At 34.9% G+C, this 24719-nt stretch overlaps 2 protein-coding genes across 4 annotated transcripts; one reads left to right on the top strand and one right to left on the bottom strand.

Moving 5' to 3' along the window:
* Nucleotides 1-1071: 1071 nt before the first annotated feature.
* LOC148604216 (heat shock 70 kDa protein 12B-like) lies at nucleotides 1072-9083 on the bottom strand. The gene is made up of 5 exons (XM_088547647.1): nucleotides 8951-9083; nucleotides 6574-6926; nucleotides 5174-5395; nucleotides 4209-4368; nucleotides 1072-3355 (listed from the first exon to the last, which is right to left on the bottom strand). The coding sequence occupies exons 2-5, from the start codon at nucleotides 6907-6909 to the stop codon at nucleotides 2304-2306; spliced, it is 1770 nt and encodes a 589-aa protein (XP_088403773.1). The 5' UTR covers nucleotides 6910-6926; nucleotides 8951-9083; the 3' UTR covers nucleotides 1072-2303.
* LOC148604217 (heat shock 70 kDa protein 12B-like) lies at nucleotides 8997-23650 on the top strand. 3 transcript variants are annotated; one of them, XM_088547646.1, is made up of 6 exons: nucleotides 9059-9128; nucleotides 11646-11701; nucleotides 12173-12514; nucleotides 13820-14038; nucleotides 15508-15664; nucleotides 18346-23650. In XM_088547646.1, the coding sequence occupies exons 3-6, from the start codon at nucleotides 12200-12202 to the stop codon at nucleotides 19392-19394; spliced, it is 1740 nt and encodes a 579-aa protein (XP_088403772.1). In that variant the 5' UTR covers nucleotides 9059-9128; nucleotides 11646-11701; nucleotides 12173-12199; the 3' UTR covers nucleotides 19395-23650. The 3 variants fall into 3 exon arrangements, with proteins under 3 accessions (XP_088403771.1, XP_088403772.1, XP_088403769.1); XM_088547645.1 differs by lacking the exon at nucleotides 11646-11701 and having other exon boundaries at nucleotides 8997-9128; XM_088547643.1 differs by lacking the exons at nucleotides 9059-9128; nucleotides 11646-11701 and adding an exon at nucleotides 9221-9331.
* The last annotated feature ends 1069 nt before the right edge of the window (nucleotides 23651-24719 follow it).

The following is a 24719-nucleotide window of genomic DNA, read 5'->3' on the forward strand; positions in this document are numbered from 1 at the left end:
TGATGAAAAAAGGGGTTGTCAAAGCATTCAAAATTGACTAACTTGAAAACAACATTTTGGACTTGGCTGAAAACTAAACTCAAACTGTGTGCTATGGTACTTAGCAACTGCACATAGTTCTGGAACAATTCATTGATCTGTTCTGAAGTTACCATTTGAAAACTGTTGGGTGATGGACAGATGGATGGACATGACACTTTAAGAACTAAGATATTACATAATACCTAGCCGTTCAGTGTAGCGGGGCATCAAAAAGGCAAAAGCGTTATTTTTCCTCTTTAAAGGGCAACAACAATTAAGAAGTCATCCTTCAACATCAACCCAATTGATACTTTTGTAGAGCTTTTAAAGCAAAGAAGAATAGTTGGACCAAAAAGTTTAGAAACAAAAATTTTTCGGAGTGCAGCCCTTTTAGCCCCTTATAACTCAAAAACCAAATGATATCTGAAATTGGATTGAAAGTCTGGGATTTTCATAAGAAATCCAATAAAAAAAGTTTCATAAATCAAAATTTAAAAGGTTGATTTTTAAGGTGTTGCCCCACTTTGGTCTCTACAGACTGACAATGCTAAATGTTATTTTAAATCTGCTACAATCATACTGTAAGTATTCTCAACACAGTATTTTGTAAGAAACAAATAAAAAAAAAGAATTTTCAAAATTAAATGAGAAATAAACCTTTTATATAAATTTTAGATCAACATGCATTTGACCCCCTTTTGTAGAGTTAACAGTATGGTCAGTGACCCCCATATTCAATAGCCAGCTTCCTCTAGCAGCAAGTATCAATATATCAAAATTTCATGACATTTGCTTCACTACAGCTTACATTATTGCACAGAAACAAAAATTTTAACAACGACAGCATCATAACATACAACTGCAATAATTGCAGTCCTACAAAAATCTAAACTCAAATTTTGTTCAATTAACCTAATGAACATTCATGCCAACTTTCATAAAAATATGTCAAGTAGCTTCAGAGAATAATATGTTTGAAAATAAGTTAAAAGACAATGGTGGCCAAGTGATTGGAGTAGCTGGCATGGGCCTTCAGGCAAGGTGAGCTAATAATGTATGACTTTTATTTATTTTCTGTGTTTCATTCGATTGTTGTCATTAAAAGAAAGAAAAATATACAACAAAATGATATCATCCTTCTATTAAAAACAAGAAAAAATGTGAAATAAACTCACTTAAGAATACTCCTGCTCTCCACCCCTGTAACATAAACAGAATCATCTAAAAGGAAGTTGATGTTGCTTCAGTCTAAAATTGAATTCCACAATATGGCATACTTAGATATAAAGCTTATTTTAAGTGTGTGTGGTAAATAAAAGAAAACTGTAACAAAAAAGGTGTGGACACCATGATCACTATATACCTCCTAATAAACTGGGAATATAACAATACATGTATTAGTAAATTTTAACATACAAATGCATCTATTATTATCAATTGAACAATATACTTTTTTTAATCATTGTATGTTTATATAATGAATTAGCTCTAGGTCTGTACTTATTCTAACGAAATAATTGGTCAACCTTAATAAGGTATACAAAATTCAGAGCAATTTTACATTTAATACATGACGCAAATTCATAAAGAGATATATCAGTGCTTTATGTATTTGGCCAAAAGACAACACATTTGGGCACAGGAATTAAACATTATGGTTTTTTTTATCTTTTCAATTAATTATGACGAGTGTATTTTCAACATTAACATAAATCAGATTGAGAAAAACAAACAGATGGAAAAACAAATCTTTATATGATATATCAATTCCTACATGTAATAACAGGGTCACTGTTTTTCTGGGCTTAAAAATCTTCATTTTTGTACAATTTCTACTTCAACTAGGCTTAGCTTTCAAAGTATTCATTTCTTTTTTACATTTCTCTTCTGTAACCAATTTTCTGATAAAACATGAATAAAAACTATTTTTACTTTTCACAAAAATAGCTATATCTACATAAATGTACATATAAAAGCAAATTTATGAAAGGTGACATTAAGACAATTTTGATGGATATCAAATAATATTTCTGTAACATTTTACAAAATAGGTGATCCAATCCCTCTTTGTTGGGTGCCATCCATTTACAGTAGCTTTGGCACCAATTATGCATGCTGAAGTTATGCAAAACAAAATATAAATAGCAAAACAGTATAATGCCATGATAGTACAACTGTATGTAATCTGTGATATTTTTTTCTGTAAAAGAACTATCACAAGCAGTAGTTATCACTAGATATTTTACTGTTAAATGTTACATGACATCAGAACTTTAACGTTTCTATCGAAGGAAATTGAAGCGCGATTTAACTTTATCACCCGTCGATTTCAAAACTGCTTCAACATTTATCTCAGTCTCTCCAAAAATCATACCAACGATTACTTCCCTTTCACTACCGCCAGTGATATCTGGCATGTCAATCTCCACCTCACCTACATAACTACAACCTTCCTCATCTATATACTCTGGGTCAACAGAGGGAGATGCGTATAGTGGGAGCACCACCTTCCTTTGATTGTTTTTCAATGGATTATACGTCCTTTGATCCGTGATCTCGCCCACCTCTATTGGCTGTCCCCTCTCAACATGTTTTCCAAAACGATCACGACAATACATAATTTCGTTGACAATCTGTTTCTTGTCTTCTGGATCTGTGTGAGGACGGAACCGTTTGTTTGTGGCTATACCGTACGTGAAACGGCTGATCCTAGGGTTTATTACCTTAGGATTATATCCGAACTGAACGGCACCTTTTAAGACAGCTAATCCTGCTTCCTCAGGAATGATCACAGTTTTATCTGGGAATGAAGTTTTTATAGCCTCCTGTAGCATTGCAGATTCAGAAAATCCACCTACCATCAGAATAATTTCTGTGTCTCTCACAGGAGCTTGTTGGAAAATTCCACTCAAGTGACGTACAATTTCACTACAGGTAGTATCATAAAATTTTTGAGCGGTAGTCGGATCAACACGAAGTTTGTCACCTACCCACGACATATTCTTATTTGATTTAAAAGAGTCTTTCAGTGACTCACCCTTAACTTCACGAAACTTGTCCCCAAGTGTAAGTGGTATCCTTAAGGTTATTTTGGCAGTACTGTCTGGACGTATACCACGCTTTTTCACCTCAAACTCTCTACAGAGAGTGAGATATTCAGCCCGATCTGTGTTCCTGAAATGGTCCATAGTCTCTTGACCAACGATATCTTCCATGAATTCATCGAATGCTCTGTCAACTTTGGTGCCACCCCAGTCACCACCGTTTGCCATATAGATCTGTTTTATGTCTCCGTCTTCCTTGATTTCCTGGACGGTTATATCAATAGTTCCACCTAAGGAAATTAATCATTTTTTTTATATTATGCTTTGTATAGGCTGAACATGTACTCCAAATCCAAAGTCATTTGATGTGAAATGTGGTTTTACCAATTATGCCTATGTGTAACTGTGTCAGTAATTATAATTCTTCCTTGTAAATTAAATGTATACCTGTGGGTACAATTGTCTTAATAATTAAAAACTATCTGAAATTTAATTTTAGTATGAAGAAAGTCACAGCTTTTCCTAGAAAGTTGTTGTGAGCCTCTTGAAAGCACTGAGAGGACATAGGAGAACAAAAAGGATATTTTAGCCTGTAATATTCTATTTCCACCATTCTTTAGTCCAACTATGACAAATAATTTAGTAGTCTCGGTGGGACTAGAATACATGTATTAACCATGGTATTGAAATTCATTATACATAGTTATTTTTGCACTTATGCCTTGTTTATATCAAATTATATTTTTACAGAAGCAATCAAGATAAAGAAATCTTTATCTAACACTGATATTTTGTTCACAGCCCTATACAAAAAGTGTTAATATTTCGAAAGATTATCATGCACTGAATTCATTTTATTAATATGTTTTTGCACTCAAATGTCCACTTCAATTTACAAATACACGTGTTATCATTGTAATGTCCTTCTACACATCTCTTCAATATACTCTAAAATGCCAACTGACATATAAATAATGAACAGAATAGGGCCTTAAACTACATATAATATATACATGTTTTGTTTTTATTTTCAGTCATTAGAAAAAGTAACTTCTTTCCTTTACAAATAAATTTTCAAATTTGACTTGATCATGAAAAGTTGTGCCCTTGAAAGAGTAACTTTTTCGAAATATTTCTACATACCACCAGCATCTAAAATAAGGTATTGGGTCCCTGGGGCGAAAGCGTCCAAGGTAGATTTTCCACTAGAACTGACAGTTCTGTCAACTGGTAAGTTTTTGCAGTATATTGAAGCCGCTTCCGGTTCCAAAGCCAGAATAAGGCGGCTGTTTGGAATTCCTCCCTGTTTATATACTATGACAATTACCTGAATGTGCCTTCTTCAAGAATGTTGAGTAACAATATTTTATGTATAATGTAGTTTGCAGTTTGGAAATTACAATACAATTACAAATGGTAAAGATATCCTTTCATCAAATGGTTACTTTAAATTAATTAACATTTAGCATCATATAGAGATTAGGGTCATGGAATGATACATTGTATATGTCAGAGTAATAAAAGACCATGAGTATTTCTAACAATATGAACAAGTACATGTAGCCAATTTATGTGATGTATTAAATACTGTATTTGATACATTGTTGTATATTGTAACAATAGTTGTTTTGTTGTAAGAGTAATCAATTGAACCAAGATTCTAGAGGAAATCAAAAGAATGTAATCCAAAGACCAGAAATGGAAAATAGACACACCAAAGGACATAAAATAACCAAAATATTACAAACAAAGTAACAAAAGTAAATGAACAACTCGGGCTCCACTAAAAACTGGGAGCATGAACCAGGTCACTCAGCACCGGTAGGGTAAGTATCCTATGCTTTTCTAGAAACATCGCCGAGTTGCTCATAAAAAGTCAAGTCCAGGATAGACAAAAGAGGAAAGTGTAACAGTTCAATACCAGCATACCGAAATCTGCTATATTTATACATAATTGCTATTTCGTATTTCTGAACATTTATTACAAAATTATGTGTGATTTATACTGTTTCTTATGTAGACTGGTTTGCACTAAAAATAATTCTCAAAAAAGAAGAAAAATAGAAATCTGTGTGAAATGTTGTCACTAAGTGAAGCTTAAGTCTCACCATATTTGCTGCTTCCCTCATAAATTTCTTGGCTGGGTCTGACCATATAGCAGGTACTGTCAATACCCAGTCAACTTCATCTGCCCTGATCATCCCATCTGGTTTGTTCCTTAGATGTTCTTCTAAATGGTTTCGGAGAAACTTAATACTCTCTGAGAACACTCTTAAAGCAGGCATACAGTTTCCATTCTCGCCTTCCAAGAGTAAATCTCGCCTGATATCCTGTAAAATGACGTTTTTACAGTAAACACCATTCTCAAGTCTGCCCAGAGATAAAATGTACACGTTACTACAGGGTAAGGTAACTCAATATTGTCATATCGCAGCAGTAAGTGTCTGCAAGGAAGAATTTGCCAGTTTGCTCCTAAGGTATATGAACAACCCAATAAAATACAAATTGGTCATATACAGTAATCAACTATATTCTTATTCCACTTTGGTTGTCAACTCAGAAGACAACAGAACATAATAAATAGCTGCGCTTTAAGCGCATGGTAAACCTGTTGCCCTTTTAATTTGTCCTTATGCTTTTAATGAATGTATATGATCAACTAGAAATACTATGAGTCCTGTCAAATACCCTCCCCAAAAAAAGAAAATAAAAAATGTACAAAAAATTTGGCACTGTCAAGGCTACCTCAAATTTGACTACATGATTTTTCACCCATACATTTCCGTCTTGTTCAAAACACACTTTACTGACAAGGTAACCAAGTAATTTTTATATTTATTAGTTGATCACCATAACAAATGGTCCTTTTTCAATGATTTTTCAACGAATAAAATTTCCTTGGCCGTTTCTGCCTTTTCTTAAAGAGTAAAACTTCATAACATGGAAACATAAAATTTGACATTTATACAAATCAGAAGGGAGCTTACTTCAATAGATATGAACAATTCACCAAAGTTTCATAAAAGTTTGTGAAAGTGTTTTTGAGTACCGTAATTGTGCGAAAACCTGAAAATCCCTCTTTTTTTAAGTATAAAAATTCATAACACAGAAACGATAAATCTGAAATTTATAAAAATCAAAATGGAGCTTACGTCAATAGATATGAAAAATTCACCTAAGTTACATAAAAGTAGGCGAAAGTGTTTTTGAGTTATTGTGCGAAAACTTGAAAATCCCCTTTTTTTAAGTAAAAAAATTCATAACACAGAAATGAAAAATCTGAAATTTATAAAAATTGAAAGGGAACTTACATCAAAGTTTCATAAAAGTTGGTGAAAGAGTTTCTGAGTTATTGTCCAAAGTGTGGACAACGAACAGATAGACAATGGTATACCATAATATGTCCCGTCTTAGACAGACATATAAAAACTGAAAGAAATAGGCATATAAATTCTACAGCAATTTTACATGCAGTAACATTGGAGTTATATATAAGAATACATTTTACCTGTTTGTCATATAATTGCATCTTAAACCTTCGGAAGAAAAACCATCTGGTAAGTTCATTTGTGTCATATTGTTCATCTTCATTTGCTATTTCTGTGTATTTGTCCTCAGCCTCTCCTCCAAAAGCAACAAAGGAATGATCTGGATTGAACAAGATGCAAGTAGGTGTTTTCAGGGATAGCCCTGGCTGTGATCCGGTTTGCCAAACACTACCACTCACTCTTGTAGGATCTACTTTATAGTCATTCCGAATAGCAAATGCATACCCTGAGAATGTAGTGCCAAAATCTATTGCTGCCACCATCAATGATTCAGAAATAGTCTCCCCACAAGCCATTATTGAATGAAAATGAACTGAAAGTACATAGATTTAAGAATCTTAATTTAAAACACAATTCAAAATGTATATATTAGTAAGTATTAGGTAGTACACTTCAACAGTTTAATATTAGCTGTAAAGAAACTTCAAGGCTGTAAGCTCTAAAATTATACTCATTTAAGATTTTGAAAAAAAAATGGATTTATTATTTAGTACTACTTGAAATCAATACACATGACAGTATTACATGTGACACATTGTACACTGATTGCAAAATAATAAACACATTATTTGGTGCTTCCACATTGAAGTACACAACAACCATGCTACATGTACACAAGTAATTCTCAAATTATAAAATGTACTTATACACCAAATACTAAAGACATTTACGAATGTACCTTCAATGGAAAAAAATCAGGTATATTCACAGAACAGATACAAATTAGACATTATTTGATTAGAAACCTTTTCAATAAAGCCTTAAATTCCTTACAATTATAAATTTGTTGTATATACATGTATAGTATGGTGGTTGTATGGGTTTTCAATTACCTAACATCAGTTTTCGTTTTATTTCATATCACTTTTTGTTTGCTTGAGGCCAGCCTGTTGCCTAGTATTTTATAGTTTTTCTGCATAGGTTGATGAATGTACATACTGCATATATTTGTTTTTTTACTCACACTACACAGACCTCCAACAAATGAGTGTCAATTAAATACTGCTGACAAGTGAATTTGATCACCCTAGAGAAGTTCCATACTCACTGAATTTACTGTACAAAGACAAGTTGTAGAAATGTTTTATTTAACATTTTAGCAGATTGAATTTGATGTTGCATCAATTCAGTTAAATTGCAATGAATTTGCAGTCAATGTTCCTAATATATACAAAATTAAACTACATTTGTATGCTTAGTCAATATCAAGATATCTATGATAAGTAATTTGTTAATACTATGTAAGAATTTTTTCCGAAATATCTGTATTTCTAAGATTGTTTAGGGCTTGAGATGAGGATAATGGAAATTTAAGATTGTAGAAAAAGTTGATTTAATAACAAAAACAAATTAAATGCATCTTTCTTCTTTAGATCCTCATTGAAAAAAGGAAAGTTCATTGGTCAGGACTGTTCCATGATTTTATGACAAACTACCTAAGCAAGTTTGAAGACGAACAGAGGGGAAAATTTCAGAGCATTCAGACATGCTTTTTTGGGGATCACAAAGTTATAAATAGAAAGGGATTAAGTACAGTGGAGTAAAAACGTCTGGGGAGACTAAATATAAGTGTTTTACTTGTTTAATTTTAAAATTTTGTCTGATACAAAAATATAACAACTATGCTTCAATTCTGTGTTTTCAGATGTACACAAATTAGCTGAAGTAATCATCAGCATGCGCTGTACATGAATGTTGTTATGTTTCTTGTTTTTGTGATTGATTTCACACGTTGAACGAAAACACATGCAAATATAAAAAGAATAGGTATGCTGTATATATATACATATGTATGTCCAAGAGATAACAACCCCAACGGGATAAAAAAATGTCAGCCCACTGGAGCATTTATTTATAAATGTTTTGCAGTGCCGTATTAAACATAGAGAAAAGAAGAAAAGAGAGAGAGAAAAACTGGGAAGATGTTTACGGACAGAGGCTAGGTCTAATCACAGGGGTTCTAGCTAGGTTATTTAAACGGATTTTTTAAAGTTATTTCTAATCACAAGGATTGTTGGTACGCTGACACTCGAAGTAATGCATATATGTCCATAGGCATAAAGTAACAAACAAAAACTATACGTGTATGCAATGCATCCGCACCAATCAACTGTTCTAGTTTAAAATTGTTAGTTGTACTATAAATAATCAGTGGTGGTCAAAACTATTTCCAGTGTCGAATCCCAAATGGATTAATACTTTCATTTTGAATTGATGTCATATATGCTCGCTGTCCACTTTCGACATCGGTTTACCATATAATCAGTTATCTTAAGATGGCTTCTGGGTGATTCTAATCATTGTTGTATCTACTGTGATACAATTTTGTCACCTTACCTACAAAACCGGAGAACTGAAGGAAACAATATCACTGTTATGTATATTCGTCGCCACACCAACCAGGAAGGTAAATGATGTACACCGTTCTTCTATCACGTGACTTTAAGTGTTTGGCATTCCAAGAGATAAAAGGGTCTCTGACATTTTGGAGTGATCAATAAAAGGGGTGTTTTTGGTAAGTTTCTGTTCTAAAATCAGTATTTTGTGTTATTTATCAACTTCTAAAGGACGTAATTATGAGTGTCATTTTTTGAATACTTACGGAAACCGAAAGTAGATTTTACGAAAATGAAAGTGTTTTGGGCAATGTAGGTTCCAAGTAGGAGGGTGTAACTCTATTATTTTATGTCGGGGTGTGCTGTCCGTACCCAAATTTATGTAAGTCTAAGCCTTAGATAACCATACTTTGGGACTAGTCCCTGACATACCCAAATATATATTGATGAGAAGCAATTTTTTAAAGTAAATCTTGGACCAAAAAAATGGATTTATTGGTTTATAATGGGATTTTAACGTTCGCTGAGGCATTGTTTTTGCCTCGCTTGGAGGCGACAAAGCAAACTATATGAATATGGATTAGCGACTACAATATTAATCAATAAAATACAGATAAACAACATATTGTTTGTTTGTTTGTTGGGGTTTAACGTTCGAGCAGCAATATTTCAGCTATATTCAGACGATGAACATGAAATTGATGATAAAATGAACATGAAATGATGATGGAGTGAAGCTTAGCGCTGCTGCAGGCCTATTCTTTTAACACCCGGACCTGCACGGGGCAACAACCTATTGAAAAGCTAGCTAAGTATTCTGACAGTTCACAAGAAAAGTTCTAATTTTGCAGTAAAGTGTGAACTTGTTTTAGATTCGAACAGTACATGTATCAAAATCTAAATAATTAGTTTTAAAGATATCTTTTAAAATCCTTAAAATAATATCTAAAAGAGATAGTTAAGAGTCTAGCAGAACCCCTCAATCTAATATTTGCCAAGTCAAGAAACTGAAAATACCCACAAGTTGGAGAATGGCTAATGTGTCACCTATCCACAAAAAGGTCTCTAAAACTACAGTATCAAACTACCGTCCAATAAGTTTGCCCCCTCCTGTAATCTGTAAAACCAGGCGCGTAGCTGAGGCCAAATTGAAGTGTAGGCAAAATTACGGCAGGGGGTCCCGGGCGGAGCCCTGGTAGGGGGCCAGGGGGGCTAAGCCCCCCCCCCCCCCGAAGTTCCGCGGAGATAGCGTTTTAGAGCATCATTTATGCCTCTACTGGATGTATTTTATCTCCAAAAAAAAAATTGACAAAATTAAGTGCATGCAAAAGTTTTTTTGCCTAACGGCAGTTACGCGCCTGAAAACCATGGAAAAATTTGTGAGATACGAACTAATGGAATACATGGAGAGTAACAATATCTTTACTGACCATCAACATGGCTGTAGGAAGGGCAGGTCATGCACTACCCAATTAATTAAGGTACTTGATGATCATGAATGGACAGAAAAACTAGACAGCTCACATGCAATAGATACAATTTATTTGGATTTTCAAAAGACATTTGACACAGTGCCTCCTAAACAGCTCATAAATAAGTTAGGAAGTTATGGTATCACTGGGAATCTACTAGGGTGGATAATTTTTTATCAAACAGAAAACAAAAAGTAGTCCTAAATGGAAGCCACTTAGAATGGTCACAAGTCACCAGCGGTATACCTCATGGAAGTGTTCTGGGCCCAATCCTGTTTTCCATCTATATAAATGACCTACCAGATGTACTATATAGTAGCAAAAATATTGCAAAACCTTTCGCAGACGACATGAAATTGTATGCAGTAGTTAACAATGCTGAAGAAGGTCAAACTTTACAAAGGGATATTGATAGACCGGTGCAATGGTCCAATGACTGGCTATTAAAATTTAACCCAACAAAATGCAAACACGTAAATACAGTTTCTCACAACAAATAGTGGATACATGGAACAATTTGCCTAATACTGTAGTGGAAAGCAAGTCCGTGAACGCCTTTAAGAACAACCTCAACTAACATTTGAATAACCTCGCAATAAAATTTACGCCAGATATAATGGACCGGAAGTCCAAAAGATAAATTTTAGAAGGGTCTTAGGGGCTTCAAGCTCAGATATCTGACCTCGGGAAAAGTTAAACAAGGTAAATAATATCTAATTAAGTCCCCCAGAAATTGCTATCAATTCTTTTTCAGTCTCACAGACTGTACGTGCTTCTGACATTTCAGAATAATGAATTTGCAATTATGCTGTTTGTAAATAAAATAAATTGACTCTTAACTCTGAACAAGGTATTTAAGTAGCACTCCAGCTAAGGATCATGCAAAATGTGATTCATGGGTAAAAAGCCTACATATTTTTATTTTTGATATTTTGTTTGAAATGTCATAGTAAACAGAAATTAACATGTGGTTTTTCATATAACCCGTGCTCTTTGGAGATAAAAATTGTATAGAATGCACTGTAGATTTCAAAATGAAGGGAGATAACTCTGTAAATGACGCTCAAATACAATAGGATCTACTGGATTTTCAATGTTGATTATCTCCTAAGAGCAGGCAGATTTGAATGTATAATTACACATTTCATAGTACAGACCCATAAAACAACTTAATTACAAAAATAAAAATATGTAGCCTTTTTTAGGGTGTATCACATTTTTCAGATTTTGCATAATTCTTACAAAGACAGCTACTTAACTCCTTGCTCAGAAGCATACTCGTAAGTTTAAATTTAGTTTTAACATACAAATGTTACAGAGACTACTAAATTACAAACAAGTTATAATTATGCACTAAAATTTAAGCTGCCATATAATCCGTTAGGTTGTCATGAATACATGTCTTCAGGGTACAAGTTTTACAAACTTTATTGGGCAGTTCAGTAATCAGATAGCTAAGGCACAGATGCTGTATTGAAGAATTTTAACTAGAATATTCTGTTTGCCTTCGTATAAAGAACCATATGTTCGGGAACATTTGGTTTGTTATATACTTACTTTGTTCGGAATACACGAAAAATGTTTGTGGAAGCCACATTGTTTGTATTTTGAAACGTCGAAATATAACTTATAATATATGTCTTTTATTAAAAGATTCCCAGAGTTTTACTCAGCGTCATATAGGTCTATATAATATAAATTAAATGAATCATTTTATTTAGTGAATAGGTTGATTTTTCTTGCTCTTTTAGGTTTGTAAGAAAATAATAATAATTCCAATGGCTTTTGAAACCAAGTCCGATCCCATGTTGGTTGCTGCTATTGACTTTGGGACAACCTTTAGTGGATATGCGTTTGCCTTTAAAGCTGATTATAAAGATGACCCCCTAAAAATATCCGGCTATACATGGACATTGGGATCAGCAGCCGGGCTTTCCCTAAAGACTCCTACTTGTGTGCTCTTCGACAAACATGGAGATTTCCACTCATTTGGGAACGAGGCAGAAGACAAGTACACACAGCTTGCAGAGGCAGAGGAACACCGTGACTGGTACTACTTCCGGAGGTTTAAGATGCAACTGTACAAAAGTCATGTAAGTAAAATGGAAGTTTGGCCATTGGTTTTGTATAACAGCATCAGACTCTTCCAAATGAATCAATGCGCATTGTGCATACAGATGCCTGCCTCTGGAATCTCGGAAATTCTTCATGCCTGTCCAATGGTTAAATCTCGCCCCAGCATTTTTTGTAAGTTTACCTGACTATTTATGACTCAGAAGTATCTTTAAGTTTTATATTCTCAGTGCTTATTTCCCGTAATCGAAGTACCGATAGGTCATATAGTTTGTACGTTTTAGCGATCTTTATATGTGCTTTCTTTTGGGAAAAATATGTATGTAGGGATTTTCCCTCAACAATACGTTTGAAAAATGATGACCAAAAAAAACCTTTAGGTACACTATAGCTGAAAAATATGGTGGGTAGGGTAAAATAAATCACTTTTTTGTTTGGCCTAGTAGAAATAAGAACTCCTATGGACTTTATATGTTCAGAATTTGGTCACCACCGGGGCTTAGAAATCAACACCCTACAATTTGATATTGACCAAACGTGGTACATATGATGTACGTGGTCCAGAGAAGAAATTCGAACATTTAGAACCATTTTGATTTCCCAGATCTTGATATGTGAAATTCTTAGGTTCACAGATGACAAATGTGACACAATGAGTTCTGTGTGTTGCCTTTATAACTTTAAAAACTGCTATCTAGTGAGGGAAAACTGGATAAGGCTTTATTGAAGTATATACATTGGTGGAAAAAAGGCAGAAAAAATGGCCTAATGTGCTTTGTGACTGTAAGTTTGCTTGAAGACAAACACTTTCAAGCCAACTGTACTATAGATCTATAAACTGTCTATGAAATAAGACAAATGACACATTTTACAGATTAAAGTTAGATTTTGTATTTCTGTTTTGTGCACTCTTATCTACAATTTTTAAGATGCAGTACACTCTTTTTTACATTTGATTGATTGATTGATTGATTGATTGAGGTTTAACGCCCGAGCAACAATATTTCAGGCGATGAGCAGGACATAAAAGGAACGTGAAATGATGATGATGATGATGGAATGAAAAAAGGGATGGGACACAAGGATAATAGGATCGACAAATTTCGACTACCACTAGAAAAAGGGAGAGATGGGTAGGGTCGGGCAATTTAGCATCCTGTGGCGGAGCCCAAAGGTTCTTACTTCTCTCGAATACCACAGCAGGGTTAACAAGGTTAGCGCTGCGGCAGGCCTATTCTTTTGACACCTGGACTTGCATGGGACATTTTTACATTTGAATTGTACCTAATAATAACTTTATGGTCTTTTCATGCTCTATTGTATAGGAAATACCGCGAGACCTTCCTATAGAGGATGACCAAGGGAAAAGTTTACCAGCTATAAAGATCATATCAGAAAGTATCAACTACCTTAGGAGTCATTTGATGCAGCAGATTGAAAAGCGTGATATTCCATTGAAGAAGTCCGAGATCACGTGGGTTCTTACAGTTCCAGCCATCTGGTCTGATCCTGCCAAACAATTTATGAGGGAATCAGCCGTGAAGGTATAGTACTGACCTCATCACCTTTTGGACAAACTACTTGATAGCATCATAAATTCATCATAATATTGGTATAAACGGATTTTGTTTTGATTTATTTCCGGATGAAAAGATAATAGACAAAGCTTTGTTTGCTTTTTTAATATTTTGAAAAATCCCCAAAGATTAAATTTCTGTAATCTACAATGTATATGAATTTTCAAAAACTCGTACACTTGTTCACTTGTTTTGAAATTTTACTACCCAAAACATTGCGTTGCTTATATTTCGTGATTTTGGTCTTTATATATGAAATCGTATTTACAAAAAAAAAAAAAAAAAACAAAAAAAAACTTACTTGAGGTAACTAGCAGCATTAGCAGTGTGTATTAGAACTACCAGCATCTTCGTGAAATCTGCTTTGATGAAGAAATCAAGAGTAAATATGGGTCATAAAAAGGATACTATTGTGCTAGAGCAATTTTAAAACTGAAATCTGATGTAGCATATGAATTCCACCAATTACGATGAATATGTAGTAGCCCCGTGCAGGTCCGGGTGTTAAAAGAATAGGCCTGCAGCAGCGCTAAGCTTGTCGTAAAAGGCGACTAAATAGTGCTCAGAAACCTAGCCGGAGGCTAGGGCGTTCTGCCCACAGAGCAACTGGGTTGTGTGCCCCAGGTGGTGGAATGGGGTACCCCTGGCGTGTTACATGCTGGGGTTGTCAGGCTATAATACGGAAAACCTGACCGCCAACCATAGTGGTGCACCGTGTTGGGAAAGATGCCACGTTTCTCGCACGTTAAAGAACCCTACTGTGGTATTCTCCCGGAGTAGGAACCATAGGGCTCCGCCACAGGAGGCTAAATTGCCCGACCTTACCCACCTCTCCCTATTTCCAGTGGCAATCAAAATTTGTCGACCCCATTGTCCTTGTGTCCCATCCCTTTTTCATTTCATCATCATTTCATCATCATTTCATGTTCATTTTATCATCAATTTCATGTTCATCGTCTGAATATAGCTGAAATATTGCTGCTCGGACGTAAAACCCCAACAAACAAACAAAGAATATGTAGTATGCCCGGAGACCAGGCCAAAATGCAGCATTCTTTTGTCTGCTATAAAACATAAGGTCAAATGTCTTGTTTTCGGTGATTGCTTAGTTTCTACATTCATGTATATTCTTTATTTTCACTTTCATTTTTATTCGTCTTTTCATTTCTTTCTAGTTTTAGTTTTTATGGACTTTTGTAACATGCTTTTGTGTTTTAATATATCCCCCTTTCAGTTGTTCGGCATTCAGCTGCAGCCTGTCCGGTGGTATGGGGATTTCCTCTCCTTCATTTACGACCAATGGGTGGCCCTGAGCTGACAATTTCCATCCCGGTAGGATTGTTGTCTTTTTAACATACCATATCCATTCTCTTTATATTTAGATTACATGCTGAAATGTTTTAGGAGTAGGTGAAAACTGCATTATACTATTGTAGGGAGGTATTCCAGGCAGTCAGTTGATTTTGGCGTTAGAGCCCGAAGCAGCCAGTATTTATTGTAAGCATTTACCTGTAGAGCGTATGGCTTCTGGTGGAAAATCGGCTCTTGGGGCGTTCGCGCCTGGGACAAAATATCTCATTCTTGATGCTGGAGGTAAATGCATATTCAAAAATAAATAAATAAAAAAAAACAATATTACATTTACTAAAACACTATTATATTATATATACAATAATTATATAACTCATTTAGAAAGCTGCTTTAAGAATTAGTGTATATGATGCCATTCACATTTAAATCATATCTCTACTACATGTACATATCAAGAACTACCCACACTTCCATATAAAAAGTAGAGATTAGAACTTTTAATCTTGAACTTCAAGCTTTGAAATGGCGAATATATATTTGCATTATAAGGTAATGAATATTAGTCTGCAGTTACGGTTTAAAAAAATAACTGAAAATCATTATGTATATTAAATTCTATTAAATTTAATTCACCACTAAAATTTCCAATACAAAAATTACATTTCTGGATACAGCTACATGTACTCGTGTAAAAGACGGCAACATGTCTATTGACCTTCACACTGATTGTTACTAATATCTTTCTTCCAATAGCTGTCATTCTAAACATTGCATTAAAAGCATACCACAGTGCCAATCTCTCCGAATTCCGCGTATTTTCACGTTCTGACGATACCGCGAATAAACGTCTACATGAACTCGGTGGTTATTTGTTATGGCGTGGCTACAAAACAGCAGACAATATCACAATAAAAATAAAATTAAGTAACCGAAAGGGTTTGGCCACATCCGGGGCTTTGATACAGACGGAATAGTCGACCAGTCGCACATTTCGGACACAAATCGCTTTCTGCTACGGTCAACGCCTTTACACGCCGAAGAAACTTAGAAAAATGTACCATTCAATTCTTTGATACAGTATATTGCTAAAATTATGTTTACATAAGGTTTGAAAACAGCGTATTTTCTTGTAAAGTGCTTCACAATTTAGGATCGGTAGATCGAATGTAAATACATAAATGTAAAAAATGTAAGTAAACTATTTTTATTTGATCGGCATATCCGAATATGAAATAGAGGCTCGTATCCGGTATTTAATTTGACTATTATCGGTCGGAAGTACTCGGTCATTTTTTCGCTTTATTTCGCCTAGTACATACGAGTTTTTCCTTTTGCGTAACGATTCGAACCCTTTTCTATATACAGTTGCTAGATACAGGAAAATAAATGGAATTGCCATATTAAAATTCTTGATAAAACACATTTACCGTTATTTACAATTAACCCGATGCGTATTATTTATTTTGTTAATATGATCTGGTTTGCTAGTGTTATACAATAACTGAAGATTCTTATTCGACCGCAAAAATTGCTATCTTAGAATGGTTTAGCACTGGTGTCGATCGCTTGGGTTTCGTGCTCGATTTCGTATTGATAACTCGAATATTAATTGGTCACTTTACCATAACCTAACCTAGTCCAAATTTCCTCTGACCCTGCAACCCTCCTCCTCGGAGCAGAAACGATTTTTAAAACCGGAATCTAACAGAATATTTCAAAATTCCGCTGAAAAATTACGTGCCCGCTACCCTTCCGTTCCAAAAGTAACAAGCTCCACCTACTCTCTATTACGATTCAAAATGTCAACAAAACAGGGTCTCTTGAGGAAAATTATCGAAACTTCAATTATAAATGTAATTTTTGTAGCAAATTTGGTATCAGCATACAGGAAAATGATTCCGGAATCGAACTAGGTAGGTGTGACATGCACAATTTCAACTTGAAAGTCGTTACAAGCGGTTGAAGGGCTATACTCCGCGGTATCGCTAAATCTCCAACTTTTTGTATGGCACATCGTTCTGACCCCAACCCGACATATCAATATCCAAATAAAAAAGAGGAGGGTTGCAGGGTCAGGGGAAATTTGGACTAAACCTAACCAAACAATAGAAAGGAACTTCGAGTTGGTATTAGATTTGACGATAAAGACATCTATCCTTTTGGAATTAGAGGGGAAAGGACATCTTGTATATAATTAATCATACAACTCCATGATGCATATCTCTGTGATATTATTTCACAAAAAGCCCGACTTGTGGGGGAGGGAGGGGCACCCGGTCTGAAAATTGATGGGGTGTTTTTCCGGTAGTTGAAAGTTTTTGATGGATTTACCCCATGGTCGACAAATGAGTGAAAATACAGTCCCCCTACCAGAGGCACATTCCAGAAACATCAATGATGCATAGATTTACATTTTGCGATAAACTTATTAAGTACAAAAATAATATTGTATACTACACATGCTGTACGTTACATACATTTTAAATAAAACTATTTTACAAAAATACAAATTTTTGATAGAAACAAGTATTTCATGTCTGATTTCTTTAAAAAAAAAAACAAGTTGAGCGTAAGTGGATTAATCTCTTTGATATTATATTTTAAGGTGCCATACCACTACAGTCTGAAATGTGCCATTTGGGCCAAAAATGGACTACCTTCATTTTAAACAAATTCTTATTTGCAATTAAAATTCAAAGCTGTATCAAGCTTGAATGATGTATCCATATGTGCCCCAATTTTTCGGAGTTTTACCGCTGCGGTGATGTCAGCTTGTGTTCTGCGAAGCATTTTCTTAGGAGATATATATCGGATGGCCATGTTAAAAACGTTGCTATCATAACAAAACTGAACAAAATGATGTGCTGAAAAATGTTCAGGTCGGTAGTGGAAACGTGAAATTGTCGGTCTGGTTATCGCATACATATATTGGATAAATCTTTCATTAATTTGTATATTTTTAGGTGGAACAGTGGATATCACAGTACAAGAAGTCCAAACTGATGGTTCAATCAAACAGCTGTACATGGCAAACGGTGGCGACTGGGGCGGAACCACTGTCGATCGTGCATTTGAAGAATACTTAATGGAACTTGCCGGTACAAGAGCAGTTTATAAGTTCCGAGATGATGACAAAGCAGGACATTTGGATCTTTGTAGGGAATTTGAAATAAAGAAAAGAACCATTCAACCGGACGGAACAGCAAAAGTTACCTTTAAAGTTCCTATATCACTCAGCGAAATTTTCGAACAAGAAAAGGGGACTGACTTTAGGTCTTCTATATCATCCTCGAAAATTAAATGGGTTGGAGATAAAATGAGGGTTAACCCCGAGATAGCTAGAAGCTTCTTCGATTTGGCGTGTAACCACATTGTCGACCATTTAAAGGGGATATTTGATGAAACCAAGGTCCGAGGGACTAATACTATATTGATGGTCGGAGGGTTTTCCGAGTCTCTAATGCTTCGTGATGCTATTGAGAAGGGGTTTCCAGGAAAAAACATAATTGTCCCACAAGAATCGGGGTTAGCAGTTCTTAAAGGTGCGGTGCAGTATGGGTACGATCCTAGAATTATATCAACGCGTGTCTGCAAATTTACATATGGGGTTAAAGTGTCCAGAACATTTAAAGAAGGTGTGCATCCACCAAGCAAAAAATTCGTGGCCGAAGGAACACCTAAATGTAGAGACTGCTTTAGCAAACACGTTGAAATCGGACAACAGGTAAACATTAACGAAGAAATCGAGGAACAGGTGTACAATCCTTGTTATTCTGACCAAACAGGAATGTCAGTGTCAGTTTATACTTCAACTGAAAGAGACCCTAAATATACTGACCAACCCTCCTGTAGTTATTTAGGTGAGCTTAATGTTGACATGCATGACACAACTGGAGGCTTAAAGAGAAAAGTTTCTGTTCAGCTTACATTTGGTGGTACAGAAATCGAGGTAAAAGCAACAAACAAGAAGAGTGGAGAAGAAACAAAGGCTTATCTCAATTTTCTTAGATAGTGTCATTATCATTGATGTAAGTTATCATAGCAATGACATTAATTATATTTAAACTGGTGTCAATTTTATTTTAATTTTCATTGGAACAAAGCCTTTAACTTATGATAATTATTCATTCTTTCTTCAACTGTAGAAATTATTCTGGCATGCATATTTGTACTTACTTAGTAGCATATTACTGTTAATTTATTTTAGTTGATAAAAAAGTATAAACCTGTATAAATATTTGAGAGAAACTACTAGATGTATTCAGGATACAAATCACCCCATCACACTCCCAACTGACAGAAATTGTCAAACAGATCGAAGGAACAACGTTTGGTTAGATCCTTTGATCTCACTTTCCTCTATATACAAATGTAGATGACGTATTATCGTTAAACAATCCTAGTAATGGGGATTTGGTACATGGCATCTACCACAAAGAACTTGAGATAAAGGATACTACAGATACTGTGAAGTCAGCCTAATATCTTGACCTACACTTAAAAATCGATGTTAAAGGAAAACTATTGACCAAACTTTACGACAAACGTGATGACTTTTCATTCAAAATTGTCAACTTCCCTTCCATCTGTGGCAACATCCCTTCAGCACCTGCGTATGGAGTGTTTATATCACAACTCATGCGTTATGCCAGAGCTTGTCGAAACTACACAGACTTTTTGTATCGGGCTAGAATTCTAATACATAGGCTTCTGGAACAGGGTTATGTTGCTACAAGATTGAAGTCATCACTACAGGCGTTTTATGGTCGTTATCAAGAACTCGTGGATCGTTATGGTGTATCCATCTGCACCATGAAAACTGATTTATTCAACGGGTCATAGTTTTCCTTCCCTCGTTTGTCTACCCAGGACTTGACTTTTTACAGCTATAACCTTGGTTCCCTTGATTACTCTTTGCTTACAGCTATAACCTTGATACCCTTGACTACTCTTTCATGATGACGAACATAAAATTTCTTGATCTTCGTTTCGTCTTTAAGAAGTCCTAGATTTAAGATACTCATACATAGCATAAATATACCCCAAAATCTTGGGCTAAAGGTGACTACAGACACTATGAAATCAGCCTCACATCTTGATTCATTCTTATATATCGACATCCTCACATTGTCAGGGCTCCTGTGGCCTTGTGTCGGTGGAAAGGGAAAACTCATGACTTATCTATAAGACAAACGTGATGACTACTCGCGTCGTACCGTGGACTTTCTTGTCGTCTGTGGCAACATTCCTTCAGCACCTGTAAATGGAGTTTTTATATCATAGCTCATAGGTTGCCGAAACTATAGGTTTTTTTTTTTTTTGCAGTGCTGGACTTGGGCATCTGGAATAGGGTTATGTCACTACAAGATTAAAGTCATCACTACACAAGTTTTATGGTCGTCCTCATGAACAGGGTTTTCATGGTGTTAGACTAGATTTATTTACCGTGTCGTGGAATTCCTTTTATCTTTTGTCCGTCTTTGACGTGAAGTGAACAATTTTTTATGCCATCTGGACATGTACTTCGATTTTGATTTATCTGCAATATCCCATTATTGAGGCTTGCGGATATTTATTACACTGTTACTCCTCTCCATGAACACTTCATTTGTGTTACAAAAATTAACATACAAAAATTATCTTGTATTTAACATGCCCAATAACTAATTCGTTTTTATTGACGTTCATTTACTATGTATTCCGCAAGTATCTTTCACCTTTTAACATCCGAGCTAGTTCTTGATTGAATGGTTTGTACAGATTTTCAAGTGTGTTCTTGTATTTTTCAACATTACGCCTTTAGATGTTGTCTTTGATAAACGGAGTCTGTCTTTATTAAGAATTTCATGATTTTACATCTTTGCTTAAATTCTCTGAAAGAGTTAAAAAACGTAAATCCAACATTTTCACTTAATACAGAACATGCGACACGCATGCCAAAACATAAAATAAAATTATGATAACGACAACGGCCAATGAACGATGCAGTGAAGCTGCTTATGCCCAAGTATCCTCAGTGACAATATAACAGACGAATCAAAACAATTCAATTCGTCTGAACGACGAATGGGATTGTAACCTTAAAACATGGGCATGCTCACGATTATATTACCAATTTTTATGTAACTTTTAAGGTAGTTTGTCGGTGTTGATAGATTATGGGTTAGTCGAGTTACACTCGGTTGTGATTAGTTCAACACTTAACAACGTCAAGAAAGTCAAATATTTGAGACGGATAATGTTCCATTTTTTTCCGATGGGGTTCGTGGACAAAACAAAATTTTCAAATTACTTTAATGTTGTAATTTTCTTATGCAGTACTTTAAATACACATCACCACTTCGAGTGTAATAGCGATTCAATTCTTGGGTTTTGATATGCATATGCTTTTGATGTTCCCTGATTTCCTTTTACAGATGTCAAATTATCATTAAACAATTTAATACATTATGGTCCTATTTAATATGATTATTCTATTCTTAAAGACATTTCCGGAGAGTGTTCATATTAATGCAGTCATGTAGAATGCTAATAGATTTGTTCACATTAATGTCAAAGGCTTTAAAGGTTAGAGCAGCTTGATTCAAGAAGAAACAATCGGAAAGGGGACTGTTTAATATAAATTCATGTACGATTATCTCTCAACACTGAAATTGCATTATTAACTAACAACGAAAAAAAAAGAAATTTCCCATTTGAAACTATTGGACTATGACAATTATGAAATATAGACATTTCACATAAAGCTCTAAATGGTATTGTTTCAACATTTATAACCTTGTTTCCCTTGATTACTCTTACATCAAGTGGAACTATTTAATTATTCCTAGATTATTGGTAATAAGAGAAAACGAGGTTATTTTAGAATATCATAGATTTTTTAAGAATTCTGATCCGGAGAATCTCGTAAAAAAAATCAGAAATATACTAAAGCATTAAGCTTTTTCTAAATTATTCATTACAATTAAGTACAAAAAACCGTTTTAATTCTCAATGGTCGATCTGACGCCAACTTTTCAAAACCTGATTTCAAACCTCTCATTCATTCAGTATATTATATGATGGCCTACCTTCATTGTAATAAAATTGAACTACAGGAATAAATCTTCAGCCGAATCGGTTTGTCACCATCACATAGTCTTTTGTTCGGTAATCGGTAGTGGGGACGGTATCAATGTGTATGGTGAGCAAATGTTCTCCCGTTACATGTACCAAGTCCGGACCATTGCGGTGGGTTCCAACTTCCAACCCTGATATTACCATTTATTACCTAATTATAAGGTTTTATCTTGTTTATTAAATATACACATATTTTTCTCTGTTTTCAAAATTTATTCAGGACAGGGCGATCTATTGCACTGTCGATGTACTATTGCACGATTGCAATGACCCTATAGTGACCTTTATCTAAGCCTTTTGATTGGTTGAACTTGCTTTAAGCGCTTCATTGAATTGGAATTTACACAAAAAAAAACTCGTGTGTAAAATCGTAGACGTGACTCTCGTCTGCCAATTCGTAAACATGGAGCGGTCAATTTCCTATTCCTGGTCGAATGGTTGTCTCTTTGACACATTCCCCATTTCCATTCTTTATTATATCTCATAGACAAATTAGGTAATAAAACAGTTATTAAATGGGTTGGATGCAATAGACCGGAACATTTGCCCTTTGGTACTGAGGATGACTATATTATTATACGGACTTTCTTTTTGACTATTTCTTTTGACCATCAGTTCGGTAATGTTGTTATTACCCTTAATGTGGCACCAAATTAAAAACCATCCGGGGTTAATAAAGCTTTTGACCTTAAATCGTGGTGTGGGGAAAATGTGATAGAACGGCCTACGTGCGTTGTAGAAATGTCGGTAGTCGATATAAATAGTCAGCTAATTGGCTACGGGATACATTTTATATCCTAATGGATTTGTCACTGACTAGTTGGCAAGCGGTCTTGGGTTTGATCATCGGTAACGACGATTATCATATACGTATGTAGGAATTTGGCATGAATTTCCTAAATTTGACCAATAATTGATAATAGTGATAGTTCCCCCTCGATCCTTGATTACATAGCCCTACCTTTAAAGATTCATTGCCATAGTTATGATGGTAACATTTAATTGATTACATTTCTTGTTAGATTCAAAATGGAAGGAGATTAGAAATGGAAGGATTTACAATGCATTTATAGAATGTTCTGATATAATACTGTATGGTGCATTTAAAGAAATTTTTCAATATTGAAATAAAGATTTCTTGACATTTTCTATTATTGTTCAGATATCATAATTATGTAATGCTAGTCATTCAAAAATGAATGATAACAACAAAACTCCTAAAAAGCAGAGGACGCTTACCTTCAGTTCCATCTGATCCATGCTCCTAGTATTTATTATACCCCCGCAAAACAAAGTTTGGGGGGTAATTAGGTTTCACCCTGTCTGTCTATCCGCAACTATTTTTGTAAGCAGCTTGCGGCATTGTTATGAATCTTTTTGGGATGCAATATAACCACATAAAGATGTGCATACTGCCAGATATTTGAGTTTGGACAAAATTGTAGAAATGATGCATGGCTGATGGACTAAGGCATTTTTCAACAATATTTGGTTTAATGCGTCGTCCTCAACTCCCACGCAACGACTTGCATGATTGTAATGAAACGCTATGGAGTGTTAGATTACCATAGAGATGTGTGCTTATTCCAGGAATTCATGTTTAAAGTAAATTTGCATTCATATTCTGTTATTGTGTTGTCAACAACTGATTGCTCTTTGGAGTTGGGTGTTATAGAATGGCAGCAAAATTGTGTATAAAAAGTGCTTAGTCTATACCTATTAAAAATTGTGTCCAATATGAATCGTATGTCCACATTTGCCCCCAAATTACAGGGCTCAATCGGCTGCGGAGGGTATAAGTCCCCTTGGGGTCAATGTCAGTTTACTTTTGTTTCTATGTGCGATTATTTTGGTCATTTCGTTTTTTGATGTTCTTTGTAGCCTGTCTTATTTCCTTGTCTAGTCATGATCCTTCGATTTATTTTTAAATATCGTTTGAATCCATGCTCCCTTGACTTTCTTTTCATTCTACAAGATAGCAATCTGCACACGAAAACGGAAAGCTATATATATATATACCAATCTACAGGATTTCGAAGAATGATAAGTAGGTTCACGTCCGGGTTGATTAGTCGTAAAATAAGGAGTGATAATATCATGCCTTCAATATATGATTTAAAGATTTTTTTTTTCAACTTTTATTCCAGCCTCTAAAATCTCACATATTCATTTGGTCACCGTCTCCTGTAGATAGATCTAATAAAGATGAAACATGTAC

This window comes from Perna viridis, chromosome 10 (assembly GCF_037379345.1).
Source record: "Perna viridis isolate PV_CMFRI_1.1 ecotype Kerala chromosome 10, ASM3737934v1, whole genome shotgun sequence".
Lineage (NCBI taxonomy): Eukaryota > Metazoa > Mollusca > Bivalvia > Mytilida > Mytilidae > Perna > Perna viridis.

Bases quoted from the DNA above. Each gene is read 5' to 3' on its own strand.
- LOC148604217 (XM_088547643.1), top strand. From the start codon at position 9,299: ATGTCGGGGTGTGCTGTCCGTACCCAAATTTAT. The intron at 14,039-15,507 runs GTATAGTACTGA...ATACTATTGTAG, and splicing joins TGAGGGAATCAGCCGTGAAG to GGAGGTATTCCAGGCAGTCA. The intron at 15,665-18,345 runs GTAAATGCATAT...GTATATTTTTAG, and splicing joins TCTCATTCTTGATGCTGGAG to GTGGAACAGTGGATATCACA.
- LOC148604216 (XM_088547647.1), bottom strand. From the start codon at position 6,909: ATGGCTTGTGGGGAGACTATTTCTGAATCATTGATGGTGGCAGCAATA. The intron at 4,369-5,173 runs GTGAGACTTAAG...GTATATAAACAG, and splicing joins TGAGGGAAGCAGCAAATATG to GGAGGAATTCCAAACAGCCG. The intron at 3,356-4,208 runs GTATGTAGAAAT...TAATTTCCTTAG, and splicing joins CCTTATTTTAGATGCTGGTG to GTGGAACTATTGATATAACC.